Source organism: Pelophylax lessonae (genome assembly GCF_965119305.1).
Source record: "Pelophylax lessonae genome assembly, chromosome: 13".
Taxonomy (NCBI): Eukaryota; Metazoa; Chordata; class Amphibia; order Anura; family Ranidae; genus Pelophylax; species Pelophylax lessonae.
This window is the reverse complement of record NC_138780.1, coordinates 202,461,841-202,479,311: the sequence shown is the minus strand read 5'-3', so window position 1 is coordinate 202,479,311 and position 17,471 is coordinate 202,461,841. Positions and strand designations below refer to the sequence as shown.

General features: G+C 42.0%; 1 protein-coding gene across 4 annotated transcripts in view; it reads right to left on the bottom strand.

The window, feature by feature from the left end:
- Nucleotides 1-15,843: 15,843 nt before the first annotated feature.
- LOC309569503 (NACHT, LRR and PYD domains-containing protein 3-like) overlaps nt 15,844-17,471 on the bottom strand; it is a gene marked incomplete at its 3' end in the record, with an annotated part of 98,148 nt that continues 96,520 nt past the window's right edge. For all 4 annotated transcript variants that reach the window (XM_082275365.1, XM_082275366.1, XM_082275367.1 and 1 more), the window contains one exon: nt 15,844-16,012. In XM_082275365.1, coding sequence (XP_082131491.1) covers nt 15,844-16,012 — 169 coding nt within the window. The remainder of the gene's footprint in view (nt 16,013-17,471) is intronic.

The following is a 17,471-nucleotide window of genomic DNA, read 5'->3' as shown; positions in this document are numbered from 1 at the left end:
CTGTTACAAGCTCGCTTGCGATTTTCTTAATACAAGGCACTTGAACAGGGTGTCACAAAAAAAGGTCTCGACTCTGACAGGGCTAGAATGCAACTGATCAGGGTTCTAACGTATACCTGGCACCCCACCACAAGTGATCTTGGCCAGCTACTCCCTTCTCCAAGTCCTTCTCAAGCTTAGTTTTTATTATATCATGGACACACCTTGTACAATTCCTTCTATCTCTGATGCAATTGATGAGCCGCAATGTGCAGTAAAACAACAACTCATGTCCCTAAAGTTAATGTAGTCTTATACTGATGATTTGGAGGACAGAAACAAAAGGGAAAATATACGCCTTGAGCAAACAGTTAACCAAAAAACTCTGCGATCTGTGGTAAGTGGTTGTTTTTTGAACAAATTCCTACAGATACCTAACACCGATAATATTAAAATCGATTAAATATACAGAACCTTAGGAATATGTAGATTTAAAGCACAAGCACTGCAAGATGTTCTTTGTAGACTCCATCATTACTCTGTGAAAGAAGAAAGCATGGAAAAAAGCATGTTCTGCAGGGGTGGATGCCTTTATTATGAAAATATCTTTTTCTGGGTCTATCTAAATGCACACTAATCAAGTATAAAGCCCTATGACCCTTAGCAAGAGTTCTTGCTGATGCAGGACGAATATACCAATATGTCTATCCACTCTCTCTTAGTGTTAAGAAGAACGGTACGTTCTACACATACGAACCTTGTGGCGGCACTGGGAATTCTAATGGTCAAAATTGATCTGATCCCCACCTTTTCCATGATACTTCAACAAGGTATGTGGCAGCGGGTGATAAGGAAGAACGGGCCAGAAAAAAAACAGAATAGTAACTAAGCTAGAGGAATGTTAAATGTGATATGGCTTTGTTGCTATGGATATTTAGGGGATTTTAGAACAAATGTATTTTGCAAATAAACCAGTCAGATTGGTTTAGGAGCTAAGCAGAGGAACAGGAAGAATGGGTGAGGAGCTTAGGACTTTTGAACAGGCATGGGACAGACAAAAAACTGAGTTGGTTTGGAACACAAAGGACAAAGACGTGTGCTGGAAACTGGAGGGCTTTTGGAGAAGTTTTGAGTTGGACTCTGAGCAAAGAACCATGAAGATGATTTCCTCAATGGAAGCTGAGTAACTGTTTAGTGTAAATATTGCATACACATTGTACATGCTTATTTTGCTAAAAAGGATAATTAGCTTGTGCATGTTGTAGGCATATTTTATAACTATTAATTGTGTTTTCATTTCAGTAAAAGCATTGAATCAATACATTAGGCTACTCTTCCTTGGCTTCTACCATAATAATCTTTAAAAAAAGACATAAGCAAAACAAGCAACAGTATATAATGTTTTCTATTTGGTTTGATAATTAACCACAGGCGTAGAAAATAAGAAGAACAGAAGAGGTAAATAATAACCCCCCCCCTTTTTTTTTTGGCATGGGGTTCCCCTTAAAATCCATACCAGACCCTAAGGGCCTGGCATGGATTGGGGGGAGGGGGGCTACGCATTTTTTTTTTTTTGTGAATTTTTCATTGCCAGCATTCTTTTGTTTACATCTTGGCTGTCAGTGGGGAAGCCCGCTGACAGCTGTTGATTCATTGGTTGTTAAGGACAGCCCGCTTCTCAACAACCAGCTATTCTCCACACAGAATTCAAATTGGTTGATCATTTTTTGACCAATCCGAATTCAACTCATTATGAAAAAAACAAAACAAAACTAATTCTGAAACGAATCAACAAAACAAAATTAGTAACTTAATAAATCTATCCGAATTGAAATGAAACAAATTTTTAGGTTCTGCACACGTTTACCAGTTTTCTTCCACACTCATGCTGGGAGGGTAATTGGCTCCGGTGTAAATTGGCCCTAGTATGTGTATGTATGATGTGAGTTAGGGACCTTAGGTCTTTTCACTAGACCTGAATAGAATAATAAATCCCAGCATAGATCATACCTCTGTACCATGTTGTTCTGTTGTCTGCAGACCGCCTGATATTCTGGGTTTAGTTGTGGCTTTGTATCATGCTACGCTCCGTATACCCTGCTGATAGACTCTGTCCCTTCCGCAGCCACCTCCTGCAGCAGCTAGAATCTGTAAACTCCCCTTTGTAGTCTTTCAAACTGTGCAAATGATGTAACTTTCTTTACAGGTCTGATGATAGGTGGGATTAAATATATCCTAAATAGCATTCAATCCCACCCAGTCACACCTATAGGAAAAGTCCAAACCTCCCAAATAAAGCCTCACAGATCACAACATTATTTAAGAAGAAAACCCATACACAGCCTGTTTTGAAAGCTAGCTGTGCTGCTGCTAGGCGGATTTAAATGGATCACAAGTAGAATTTATTCTACTTGTGACCCATGCCCAGTTAAATATGCCGACCAGTGTTAACAGGGAGAATCCCACCCCTCAGATCCCACCCTCTTAGAGCCCTGCTTTCTGTGAAGTGATTCATTTACATACTGTATGAAGGAAAAGTCTTCATAATAACCTCCCATAGCCCTTCCTCTGTAGTCTTGCAGTAAGCCATTATTATTTGGCATGCTGCAAGACAGGATTGACACAGGCGGAGCTATGACACATTTACTTCTTTCACCTCCCACATGAAGGCCCAGAAATATTCACAGTAAGCCTAGGACCCACTCACATCACTTCCCAGAATGGAACAAGTGACTGCCATAGCCCGCCATGAAACTACAGAGGCTCAAAGGATCATGGAACATGTAGTATCCAGACTGGAAAAGAAAGAAAACAGGAAGTCCGAGAACCTTGAAATTAAAATGGCAAAAAGGGGAGAAAAATATGGGACTTTAAATGAGTATAGCTAGACATGTATATTTGATGAATTCTATAAAAATAGTGTCCTAATAGGACCCCAGAATGGGGACCCATAAGGGGCTATCAATGTATATGTAGTTAGTACTTAATTGTATGGCATGTATAAATGTAAATCATAAATCATCCATATATTCCATATAACTCAAAAGAAATACAAAAATAACATATTCAAAATCATTAATAATAAATAACAGATTTATTGTGACAACAAATTCTCTATAGGTACACATATTTATAATGTAATACACTTTATAAAACCCAGATAATGGGGACCTATAGAGAGCTGGCACATAATCGATATCTGATTTATAATTTATAATGAATACCACACTATATCTGGATAATATTAAAGGATAATAATAAATATTACATACACAGGTCATATAAATAAGAATAAATACATAGATAGCATAACCAAAATCATTCATTGATAAAAAAAAACTGATTTAATATGAGGCTATATTTGCTGAGAATACACAAACTTATAATGTAAAAAGGTCAGATCGGATTGTCTAAGTGATTGTCGGCTCATTATAGGAGGCCTTGGGTAGGTTATCTGAGTAATTGTCGGCTCGACGTGATTCATGGACCTCCATCCATTCATCAGGAGCATTATAATTTATGTCTAAAAATGAGAGTATGAGTTAAATGGTTGTAATAGTATGAACTATAATGGGGAATAAGATGGAATAGACACTACCTTAAGCGGTGTCATGAATCCAAGAGCAATCCAGGCTGATGTGAAAAGACCCAAGCTGATCCAGGGGATGCAGGAGTCCCGGACTCAGGCCACCATGGATCGTTTTCTTACCAGGCCGCAATCCCCGACCTTGATTTCACAGGCAGACCCATTCTTCACGATGGATCCCCTAATGGAAGCGGAGAACGATGCAGATCCTCCACCAGCACAGGTACCGGACCGCTCGGTCTCGACCCCTCCTGCCTCACAGCAGATCTTAACCCCTGACATTTTGGATGCTAAACTCCAGGTTCTCTTGATGCAGATCACCCGCAACATAGCTGCTGAGGTGGGCAAGTTGTCAGTGGAGTTAAGGGGGGAAATAGCACATATTGGGGAACGTACAGACACCCTTGAAACTAAATGAATTGATGAATTGGTGGACTATGTGCATGCTTTGGAGGAGGAACATTCCTATTTTAAACACTCGGTCTCCCAACTGCAGCTGCAGCAAGAGGATCTTGAGAGCCGGGAAAGGCGCCAAAATCTGCGCTTTAGGGGCATCCCTGAAACTGTGGGTGACAACAACTTGCGCTCTTTTTTGTTGGGCCTCTTTAGTCATCTGGCGCCTAATATTGTGGATATCGACTGGAGACTGGATAGGGCACATAGGTCGCTGGGCCCCAAGCCGCCCTCTGGAGGGAGACCCCGCGATGTGATTGTCTGATTCCACTACTATGACAGCAAGGAGGCCCTCAACTTGGCGACTCGTAACAAATCACAAGTGGAATATAAGGGTGCTAAAATACAAATCTTTAATGATCTTTCTCCCATCACCTTGAACAAGCGGAGGGCCCTCCGCGTGGTGACTCTACATCTGCAAAAACACAGGGTCCCTTACTATTAGGGTTTCCCGTTCCGCCTGGTGGTCACCAAAGATGGCGTTCAGCATGCCTTGCGGGAAATGCACGAAGCATTTTCCCGCCACTTCCTGAAGAGGACTTGCTCGCCCAACAGCAACCGTCCGGCCGCCCGCTCCCAGCCACTCCAGATCGTATATGGACCCCTGCCAAGACCCCACAGCGTAGTTCCCACGCTACTCCACACCGCCAGAGGCCCTCAAGATTCCCACCCTGATTCCTCTAATGACTTTTCATGGTTTTCTGTTTTCTTGTGGCCACTCCGGTCTCCTGTGGATGGACTGAATTGCACTGACTGCCTTATAGGTGCTTTCTTTGACCGACCCGGGTGGACTGGTTCATTTTTTCCCCCCCATGGGGCATTTGTTTTTTCCAGTTTTTGACGCCTAGCTGATTTTTCCTTTTTTCTTCTGCTGGCGAGTTGAGTTGACGGGTTGTCCACTCCCTTGGAGTACAGTTCTCTGGAGGCTCCCATGCTGCTCGTACTGCCCGAGGGCCTAGCCCTGGGCTCCCTGGGATTCTATAATCCTACAGGGTTTCTTCTGAGGATTCTGAAAGAACATTGTTATTCTATTCAATTGCTCTTTTTCTTTTTGTGTTTTTATATGTTTTTTTTCTACTATGTTGCGCCTTTTTTGGTTTTGGTCCGACATTCCCACGCTGCACTGGTGGATTGGTGCCTCTGTGTTCTATTTCCGGATAGAGTGCAGACTACATTACTACCCTCTTATGCTTTGGCTGTTGGGGGTTATGTTGTGGTGAGAGGTTGTTTTATGAATGTTTACGTGTTATGCTTAGGTCCTGCAATAACATGGCTTTAAGGTTTATGTCATATAATGTCAAGGGCTTGAATTCGGTTCAAAAGCGTTGGTTGGTCTGGGGCGGACCTGATTTTGGTGCAAGAGACGCACTTCCGTCCTGGCGGATCGTTTAAGTTTGCAGCGAGTTATTTTCCCACGGCATATGTTGCCTCTGAGAGGTCTGGTAAAGCAGGGGTTGCTATACTGATTTGAAAGCCTTCCCTCATCAGGGTCCGAGAGTCGCTTTTGGACCCTCATGGGCGATATATAGCCTTTGTCTGTGATTATCTGTCTACATCCTTTACGTTGCTCAATCTATATGTTCCCAATGACGGTCAACTTGATTTTTTGGACAAGACATTTGCGGCCATTTCCCAATTTTCTAAGCCCTTTGTAGTAGTCGAGGGTGATTTTAATCTTATTATGTCACCTTATAGGGATAGACAGTCCATGAGTCAGGGCCCCCCTTCCCGCAGGCAGTTGAGTCAGGCTAAATCTTTTTGCAGGTGTATTCGTTCAGCTAGGCTTTTTGACTTCTGGCGTATTAAACACCCTACACACAGACAATATTCTTTTTACTCTGCCGCTCATAAGATGCATTCAAGATTAGATAATTTTTTCGTCTCGGCTCCACTTATTTCATGCATGGTTCAGTTGGAGATCCTTCCCATCTCCTGGTCTGACATGCCCCCATTATTTTTGATGTCTCTATGGTGGGAGTTCCCCCCAGGGCCTGCCACTGGAGTCTCAATGACCGACTCCTTCAGATTCCAGCAGTCCGAGATCGGCTAGAGGAGGGCTTACGTGAGTATTTTACACTTAATGAGGGTTCTGTGCCCGAGGTGTCTACGATGTGGGAGGCCCATAAGGCCTTCTTCAGAAAAAGAACGCTGAGAGTATGCGCATTTCGCTTCTGGCCGACCTTCGGGGGGCTGAGAGGCGTCTGCAGGTCTCCCCGTCGGTGGCAGGTCTTCGGAAGGTGGTCGGTCTCCGAGATCGCATCAAGGCTCTGGACATGTCCAAGATGGTTAAGTCCTTGATGTGGGCTCGGCAACGATTTTATGAATATTCCAATAAACCTCACAGAATGTTAGTCAACAGGCTTAAACCTATGCCATTTCACTCTGTTCCAGATTAGGGATGATCGAACGGTTCGGGTCCACCATCGGTTCGGCCCGAACATTGGGTGTTCGAGGTTCGGCCGAATTTAGAACTTTTTGCCCAAAAAGTTCGGAATTCGGCAACCAGAACCGCCCAAAATGCAATGCTTCAGGAAATGGGCTTTAAAAGCCCGTGATTGGACCAGAACCATTAGCAAAAGCCAATTGAGGGGGCAGGAGAATGCTAGGAATGTGATTGGAGTGACTAGGGGGTCCCTAGACCAATCATTAGTGAATACGCCCCCCAGTATATAAGATCGCCCCCGCCATATTCCCAGCATTGTTATACTGGACATGGAAGAGAGGGGAAGCAGTTCTGTTAATTTTACTTTAAAAGTGTCATTTAGCTATTTTTAGTGTGAGGAAAGGGATATCTAGTGTAGTTAGAGTGCTCCTTTACACTTAAGTTAGCTTCAAAAATTTAGTTTCTGTAGGGAAAGTGTTAAGTGTCAGGGGACCGTAGTGTAGTGTAGGGTTAACTGACAGTGACTGCTATGGCAGGGTGACAAAACCCTTCCATAGCAGGGTGACCGCTATAGAGAAATGATCATTTCTCTGAGTTGCTTCGGGACAGGTATGTGGCTTCTCACCAGCAAGCATTTTTTATGCTGCAGGGGCTGCCACTGCCAGTGTTTTTTTGAGGACATGTTTGATGTCAGACATGACTTTTGAACATGTGTATAGGGGGTATATATAGACATATATGTCTGAATATATACCCCTAGACATATATAGGTGTGATAGTAGCAGAAATAAATGCTTGCGCTAATGAAATCATTTACAGTAATATATTTCTGCTACTATCACACCTATATATGTCTAGGGGTATATATTCAGACATATATGCCTATATATACCCCCTATACACATGTTCAGATGTTTTGCCTGCCTCAAAAGAACCCCAAAAAATGCCAAAAAAACGATAGCGTCAAAAAAAAAAAAAATGCCCAGGTGTGTTTTTGCTGGCATTTTTTGGGGGGTTTTGGAGGCAGGCAAAACATCAGAACTTGTGCACAGTACCACTATACACAAGTTCAGATGTTTTTCCTGACTGCAAAGAACCCAAAAAAATGCCTGCTATTAAACCGGCAAGGTGTTACAGCAGAGAAGCCATATTCCTGTGCTTAAAGTTTTCTAATACAAACAATCTTTTTTTTTTATGGTTCTGGACATGCTACAGAGCTGAAACTTCACAGGTACACATTTTAGACCCCCCAGACACAAAATCACACAAAAAAAAGTTCTTAAAAATTGTCATTTTTGATAAAAAAAGCCAATGATTGAAAAATTATAAAAAAAAAAATAAAAAAAATAAAAAGAGATTTTTTGATTTTTACTTTGGATTTAGTATCTGGGGGTCTAAAAAGTGTACATGTAAAGTTTCAGCTCTGTAGCATGTCCAGAACCCCCCAAAAATTAGCATTTTCTTATAATTTTTATTAGAACAGGTATACGGCTTCTCTACGGCGCTTTTTCTTGCATTTATCGGGCATTTTTGGAGGCAGGCATGACTTTTTTTGGATTTAGTGTCTGGGGGGTCTAAAAAGTGTACCTGTGAAGTTTCAGCTCTGTAGCATGTCCAGAACCAGAAAAAAGATCATTTTTCAGTAGAGCAGGGATGGTGGGACCCCTCTTTTACACTTATATGATCTTTTTTTGGGGTTCTGGACATGCTACAGAGCTGAAACTTCACAGGTACACCTTTTAGACCCCCCAGACACAAAATCACACAAAAAAAAGTTCTTAAAAATTGTCATTTTTGATAAAAAAGCCAATGATTGAAAAATTATAAAAAAAAAAAAAAAAAAAAAGAGATTTTTTTATTTTTACTTTGGATTTCAGATCTGGGGGGTCTAAAAAGTGTACATGTGAAGTTTCAGCTCTGTAGCATGTCCAGAACCATAAAAAAAAAGATTGTTTGTATTAGAAAACTTTAAGCACAGGAATATGGCTTCTCTGCTGTAACACCTTGCCGGTTTAATAGAAGGCATTTTTTTGGGTTCTTTGCAGTCAGGAAAAACATCTGAACTTGTGTATAGTGGTACTGTGCACAAGTTCTGATGTTTTGCCTGCCTCCAAAACCCCCCAAAAAATGCCAGCAAAAACACACCTGGGCATTTTTTTTTTGACGCTAGCGTTTTTTTTGGCATTTTTTGGGGTTCTTTTGAGGCAGGCAAAACATCTGAACATGTGTATAGGGGGTATATATAGGCATATATGTCTGAATATATACCCCTAGACATATATAGGTGTGATAGTAGCAGAAATATATTACTGTAAATGATTTCATTAGCGCAAGCATTTATTTCTGCTACTATCACACCTATATATGTCTAGGGGTATATATTCAGACATATATGTCTATATATACCCCCTATACACATGTTCAGATGTTTTGCCTGCCTCAAAAGAACCCCAAAAAATGCCAAAAAAAACGCTAGCGTCAAAAAAAAAAAATGCCCAGGTGTGTTTTTGCTGGCATTTTTTGGGGGGTTTTGGAGGCAGGCAAAACATCAGAACTTGTGCACAGTACCACTATACACAAGTTCAGATGTTTTTCCTGACTGCAAAGAACCCAAAAAAATGCCTGCTATTAAACCGGCAAGGTGTTACAGCAGAGAAGCCATATTCCTGTGCTTAAAGTTTTCTAATACAAACGATCTTTTTTTTTATGGTTCTGGACATGCTACAGAGCTGAAACTTCACATGTACACTTTTTAGACCCCCCAGATCTGAAATCCAAAGAAAAAATAAAAAAATCTCTTTTTTTTTTTTTTTTATAATTTTTCAATCATTGGCTTTTTTTTATCAAAAATGACAATTTTTAAGAACTTTTTTTTGTGTGATTTTGTGTCTGGGGGGTCTAAAAAGTGTACCTGTGAAGTTTCAGCTCTGTAGCATGTCCAGAACCAGAAAAAAAGATCATATAGGTGTTAAAGTTAAAGGAGGCTCCCGAACCACATCCCTGTTCTACTGAAAAATTATCTCTTTTTTCTCATGGTTCTGGACATGCTACAGAGCTGAAACTTCACATGCACACCTTTTAGACCCCCCAGATACTAAATCCAAAGTAAAAATAAAAAAATCTCTCTTTTTTTTTTTTTTTTTAATTTTTCAATAATTGGCTTTTTTATCAAAAATGACAATTTTTAAGAACTTTTTTTGTGTGATTAATAGTTAATGGGGCATGACCCAGAACCCTAGGCACTTTTTAGGGGCATTTATTGGGTTTTGGGGCTTCAAAATGGTGTTTTTTGATTACCAAAGTTCGGGTCCCATTGATTTCAATGGGGTTCTGAAATCCGAACCGAACTTTCGTGAAGTTCGGGTGTTCTGGTCGAACCGAACTTTTCAAAAGTTCGATCATCCCTATTCCAGATCTCCTGCTGAAGCCGGATGGTAGTCCCACCCACTGCCCCTATACTATGGCCAACGTGTTTGGCGAGTTTTATGGCAACCTGTATAATTGTCTGACTCCTGAGAATCGCTTTCATTTCTCTGCTGAAAACTTTGAGAGCTTTTTTCGGGATCTGGACATTTCCAGTCTCTCCAAAGCTGATCTAGCCAAATTAAACGCTGATATTTCTATGGATTGGCTGCTACGATCAAGGATTTGCCCTCTTGGAAAGCCCCGGGCCCAGACGGGCTTCCGTATATCTATTACAAAACCTTTTTGCCGACCCTAGCCCCTCATCTCCTGGATCTCTACGCTTCCTTGATGGAAGCAGGACACCTCACTCTCACTTCCTTCATTCATACATTTCTGTTATCCCCAAACCAGGTAAGGATGCATCCCTCCCAGATAATTACAGACCAATCGCTCTTCTTAACTCGGATTACAAGATATTCACTAAGATTTTGGCCAATAGGTTGGTTGGTTTTCTACCTAAATTGATAGATAGGGATCAGGTGGGGTTTGTTCTTTCTCGCCACGCAGGCGACAACACCAGACGCACTGTAGATCTGATCGCTCTCCTAAACATGTTCCCACGTCCTGCACTTGTTCTTAGTCTGGATGCCCAAAAAGCTTTTGATAGGCTGAGCTGGCCTTATCTTTTTTCCATGCTGCAGAGGTTTGGGTTTGGGGGTCCTTTTTATAAGGCTTTTGAAGCCCTCTACTCCTCGGCCACGGCGCAGGTTCGTATGTCGTCTGCCTTTATGTCGCCTGCGTTCCCCATGTCCAATGGCACTCAGCAAGGCTGCCCTCTCTCCCCTTTATTATTTATACTTTGCCTAGAGCCATTGGCAGAAGTGATACGCTCTCATCTGGACATTACTGGGGTGACTATGCGACATAGAGAATATAAGCTTTCCTTGTTTGCAGACGACATATTGTTGACTCTGACGAATCCTTTAGTTTCCGTGCCATCGCTACATGCCCTCCTGGATTCTTTTAGTGCTATCTCTGGCTACAAGGTAAATGCTTCTAAAACTGAGGCCATGCCCCTTCATTTCACCCCGGATCTCCTGTTTCAGTTGCAACATACGTCCCCTTATAGATGGTGCTTGCAGTCGCTCAAGTATCTGGGGATAAACTTTACTCCTTCCCACCCTCAGCTCTATACTGCTGATTTTGCTCCCCTGCTCCGGGAGATCTCTGTATCCCTCCAGCAGTGGACCGTCTTGCCCCTGTCCTTACTGGGTCGTATTAATGTTTTAAAGATGTCTATTTTACCAAAACTGCTTTATTTGTTTGACACCCTCCCGGTAGCGGTCCCTATGCCCCAGCTCAAGCTTCTGCAGCGTGCTTTTCTGAGGTTTATTTGGAACGGTAAGGCGCATAGGGTGGCTTCCTCTGTACTGTTTGCTCCCCGGAGACGGGGGGATTGGGTGCCCCGGCCATTGTGAACTACTATTATGCTTCCCACCTCAGGGTGGTGGCCTCCTGGTCTTCTTGGTTGGCCCCCAACCGGTGGTCGGAAATTGAGAGAGGGGCGATTTATCCGGTGCATCCCTGTTCGATGCTCTGGTCACCGACCTTGCATACAGACGGTGTTCTAAGGGACATGTGTCTGGATTCAATGCTGGTCACTATGGGGGTCTGGCGCAAATGTTTGGGTCGCTACTCTCTCTCTTCGCCATGCCCCCCCCCTCACCACGATCCTGTTTAACCCATTGCTTCCCGATGGTCTGCGGGTGAGCCGGTTATGGGTCTGGACCCAACCACCGCTCTTCCAATTACGCAACTTGGTTCATCCGGTGTCCCATTCCTTTTATACATTTGAGAGGCTTAGGGAGAAGTTCTCCCTGCCGAAACATTCCTTTTATTTTTATCTCCAAATCCGCAACTTCTTTAGGACATTGACGCCTTCGCTCGCCCTGGAGAGGCCCACGACCTTTGAGTTGTTGTGTGGACGTGGTCCTCATCAGGGTCACTTGGTGTCTTCCATTTATAATATTTTACACTACGCTACTCCACTTACTGAGGATTCACACTTTTACATGCGTAAGTGGTCTGGGACGCTGGATCGACCAATTACATTGCCTATGTGGAATAAAATTTGGACGTCCACTTTTAAATTGTCTCGTTGTGTGGCGCAGAGAGAGAGACGGCTCTCAAGATTCTCCTTTTTTGGTACAGGACCCCGGTGCGCCTTCATAGGATGAATCCCTCCTGTTCCGCCCTGTGCTGGCGGTGCAGGGAGGAGAGGGGCTCGCTCTATCACATTTTCTGGACGTGTTCCCTCATATGTCCTTTTTGGTCCATGGTGTTAGATACACTACAAGCTGTGGTAGGTTTAGACTTGCCGCTGGACCCCTTACATTGTCTACTAGGCCTACCATTTCCTAGGGTCTCTAATTCGGCAGCCAAGCTGATATCTTTCCTCCTCCTGTTTGCTAAGAGGGCTATCCCGTTGTGTTGGCTACAACAATCTCCCCCGGATAAGCCCATGTTTTTGAAGCTGGTTTCGGATATCCAGGCAATGGAGTCCCTGACGGCAAGGGTGCACAAGGACCTTATTAAGTTTAATGCTGTCTGGGATGACTGGGACTCCTATAACTTGAACCCTACCTGATCCCACAATTTCTTTTTTGAGGTGTACACTATAAATTTTTGTATGCTACTGTAATGTTGATGATGATTCCCAGTCTTTGTAGCTCTGTACTGATGAATTATCTACTATTGTTACTGCATTGTTTTTTGTTTTATCTTGTTCTGCAGGGGCACCACTCCCGGTTTTGACTGTTTTTTGCCCTTAACATCTCCCTCCCATCCAAATTAGTAAAACAATGCAAATCCAATTTCCCGTTTCTATGGAAACAAGATGATATCAAATATTTAGGCATCCACCTTACAACAGACTTAGAAAACCTCTTCACTACTAACCTTCTCCCAGTACTACAAGCCATCAAAGAAGACATTAAAAAATGGAATAAGCCCCACTTTTCTTGGTTCGGCCGAGCAGCCATAATAAAGATGAACATTCTACCCTGCCTATTATTCCTTCTCCAAGCGGTCCCCATTAAAATCTCTAACTCATTTTTCCTTTCATTTAAAAATCTATGCAGCAAATTTCTTTGGAACCAAATGAAACCCAGAATTTCCTTTTCTGTATTAACTAAATCTAAATTAACAGGAGGCATAGGTTTACCTGACCTTAAAAAATATTATTGGGCATGCCACCTCAAGAGAATTGCAGACTGGTTCCTACACTATCACAATAAAGACTGGATCCCATTAGAAAATGCATTCAGCCCACTCCCACTTCAGACTATACCTTGGATTGCCAATGACAAGGTTCCCCAGCCACTCAAGAAGCACCCACTCATAAAAACCACCCTTAGCTCCTTCAAAGATATTTGCAAAATGCTCTCCATCTCCTCCAATCCGGGCCCTATGACTCAAATTAAACCTAATCCGGACTTCTTACCGGGTATGGATCCTAATTACCTTGCTGGATTCTAGACAACTGACATAATTAGATCACACTGTTTCTACAACAAAGGCTCCCTTCTAGACAGGATAGAACTCAAAAATCATATATCTTCCTCTCCCATTCCCAATTGGTCATATTTTCAAGTACGCCACTTCCTAAACTCTCTCAACTGCACAGCTATACTCACTAGGGAACTCACACCATTTGAGAAATTATGCTTAAGTAACTCCCCCAAACGCCACCTTATCTCAACCATGTATAATCTCCTTACTTCAAACTCCCGAGACGAGATAAACAAAGCAAAATCTGCCTGGGAATCAGACCTTGACTTACCCCTTACAGACAAAGAATGGGAAAATGTGTGCTTTATAACTATAAAAGTTCACTCAATGTAACAATTCAAGAAAATTGCTATAAGATTATGACAAGATGGTACAAAACCCCATCAATTCTACACAAATACAACCCTTATATTCCGAACACTTGCTGGAGATGCCACAAGGAAAATGGTACACTTCACATCTTCTGGAACTGTCAACAGATTCAACCATTTTGGAAAACAATACATAACATTATCACCTATTACACTATACCAAGATTCCCCCGCACAGATACTGCAAGTCACTAACCCCACACCTGATCAACGCAGCCAAAATGTGCATTTCGGTTCATTGGAAATCAGATAAAACACCCTTGATTCAGGAATGGCTACGAAAAATAGATAAAATAGCCAAACTAGAGGAATTAGTTGCAATAGTTCGAGACAGGACAAATACACATGCCCTTATCTGGAACCCTTGGATAACATTTATCAACTCCCCATCTTACTCCCAACTAACTATGACTACTAATTAAGACAGCGATGCAATTACCCCAACCCATAGTTGTTAACTATCAGACCCAGCATTCTTCGCAGTAGACACAAATCGCCAAAATCAATATGCATAAGCTTTTCAGGTACAGAGGACACATCTCATTGGTGCATATTAAAAACCGGTTTCTCCCACCCCTAAAAATGGGAAGATAGTGGGAGACAACCACAAGCCATCCTCGTACCCCCCATCACCCAATACACCTAAAATACCCCTTCAAACACTGCATCCTCTTTATTTTTCTTTCTTCCCTTCTGAAATACTGAATTGAGTACCATCACATGACCTGGGGACAGAGACCGAAGCATCCCTACACCCCTCTTCCCCCTCCCCCCCCCTTTTTTTTTTTTTTTTTGTTGTCCCCCTTTCCTTCCTTTTCTAGCCCTTACTATACTAACAGAGGAGAAGTCCATTCTCCTCCCCAGAGAGGAAAACTCTCAGTTTTTACAGTTTCTCATGCAGTAATATGTCCTCATTCATACTTTGATCATATTATCGCGTGACGTTAGAGATTCATTCTTTTTAGATATACGATAGAGTGTTCAAAATCTATCTCCCCAAAATGTGTGCCATACACCACCATCCCGGTGATAGTGCTTAAGCTAACGAGACTATAAGATTCTGAGGCTTTAAACATATAACATCCACAAGAAGATATGCAATTCCAACCCTAGTGTGCACTATTACTGACAATGCCAATATAATATCTCTCTGACTACAAGAACACATGAGATTCTAACAACCTGACCTTTATAGAATGCCAATGTTGATGCTTCTACACATGCTTGGTATTTTACTTTTTCTCTGGCACACAACATGTTAACTTACCTTGTTTATTGTGTTACTCAAACAGTAGTTTATTGCATAATTTATGCATGAGAAGGTTTACAATACTTATTGTATTTTCCTTGTTAAATTGAAAAATTTTCAATAAAACTTTTTTGGGAAAAAAAAACATCAGTAAATCACTTCTCATTTAAAAATTATGTTTTTTACAAACTTTTTTTTCATTGATACATGTCCCCCAGGGCAGTACCCGGACCCCATAACCATTGTATGTCCAATTACTTGCATGCTTACTTGCATACTTTTGCGATGTTCGAAAGTTCTGCTGTGAACCGAACAGGGAATGGTTTGGCCCATCTCTACACACACACATGTATAAATGGTCAGGTGACTGTCCAACCATTCAGATCACTTCTTTAGGAATCTAAGCATGCTGCAGCACAAATAAAAACAAACCCGTGGCTACAGATTTATTTTCATCTATTCACTGCACCAATATAGCTGTGATGGCAGTGAAAGGGTTAACCAAGTACCAACAAGAGTGATAAAGATCCAATCCGTCCTCAGAGTGGGGTGCAGATGTAAAGTTTAAATGATCATAAACACCACCCCCCCCCCCCCCAGCACTGGGAACAAGCTGGATGGACCTTTATACAGTATATAGGGGTGGGTGAGAAGGGGTTAAGAGAAGATGATTTCATTGCTGATAACAGAGTGTGATAAGATCCAAGAATTCAAAATTTGTCTGAGATTGGATATTTATGGAGCCTTAAGATGGATTTTGATGACATCATCATATTTCCATATAATTTATGTGGTTTAGATATAAAACTGTCCCAGAATATGATTGTCTCAGTCAGTCCTGTTATACTCACTGTAATTCCTCTATTCGGGTTGTTGTCAGAGCTTCCATCAGATCCCTGAAATGAGGACCCCCCAGATTGTTCCCAGACAGGATCAGTGTCCTCAGTGTCTGATTATTTCTTATTCCAGATGCCAGGTGGGGGCAGGAACTGTCTGTCAGGTGAGTATTCCACAATCTGTAGAAGAATGTTACCCGAAGAAAATGAATTTCTCCCCCAGGAATGAATGTAACTATTCTCTACATGAATGGAACTCATTTCTCTTTTTTGGAATCATTTACATCAGATCACTTTATAAAACCGTAAACAGAAACTTATATAGCGCTACCCCCATATCAGCCGCTGGTTCGGATGGGTTCTCTGTTCTTTACTGAAAAAATTGTGAAGTGAGCGCTAAACCAAACTTATACAGCTGCTGGCAAAAGACAATATACCAAATCCTTCAAATCAATAAACATACAAAATATGCAGCACTGTGATATGTGCAAAATACAATAAAATAAAAAAGAAACTATATATGTGTAGTCCTCTTTACCTCTTTAAAAATTCAGCCCCTCTGACACACCAGGGTGAGTGTACAAAGCATGCAATATCATAGACAGTCACTGAAAATAATACTTAGTACACAGTAGCAGTATTATATCAAAGAAAGCAGGAGCTGAACCAATTAGTAAAGGGAAACTTTTGTCAACTGATATGGCTGGTAACAAAGTAAGCATAGAAATGGATTAACAATGGTAATATAGTAACACAATTTAGCATATATGGTGAATAGTAACAAAAACTAGACATAAGATAATACTTTGGGGGAGATTTAATAAAACTGGAGAGTACAAAATCTGCTGCAGCTGTGCATAGAAACCAATTAGCTTCCAAGGTTTTTTTTTGTCAAAGCTAAAGGCCCCTTTCACACAGGCAGACCGTTCAGATCCGCCTGTCCGTTTTTTGGTGGATCTGAATGGATGCCTCATGTATCTCTATGGGGCATCGGATGTCAGCGGAGACATGTCCGCTGACATCCGATCCGATAAATCTGGACGGATGGAAACCCTATTTTCCATCCAGCGGATGGGATCGGATGAGAACAGACAGATGGTCAGTTCCCATCCGATTCCCCCATAGAGATGCATGGGGACCTGACAGCTGTGTCTCCACACACAGAGCGGGTCGGGAAACCAGCTACCACGTCCTTACAATAGATGACATCAGCTGTTAGCGGTGTTCCCCGCTAACAACTGAATGTAAGAAAAAAAAAAAAACATTGCCGGCAAGAAAATATTGTGACAAAAATGGAGTTGGTATCCCCCCCCCCCCCCCCCCAATCCATACCAGGCCCTTTTGGTTCTGGTATGGAGTTTAAGGGGAACCCCACTTCAAAATGTTTTAAAAAAACGGCCTGTGGTCCCCCCCAAATCCATACCAGACCCTTAGGTCAGGCCAAGATGTTTTTTAACCACTTCCATACCGGGCGCTTTCACCCCCTTCCTGCCCAGGCCAATTTTCAGCTTTTAGCGCTGTTGCATTTTGAATGACAATTGCGCGGTCATGCAACACTGTACCTACACCAAATTTATGTAATTTTCCCCCCACAAATAGAGCTTTCTTTTGGTGGTATTTGATCACCACAAGTTTTTTT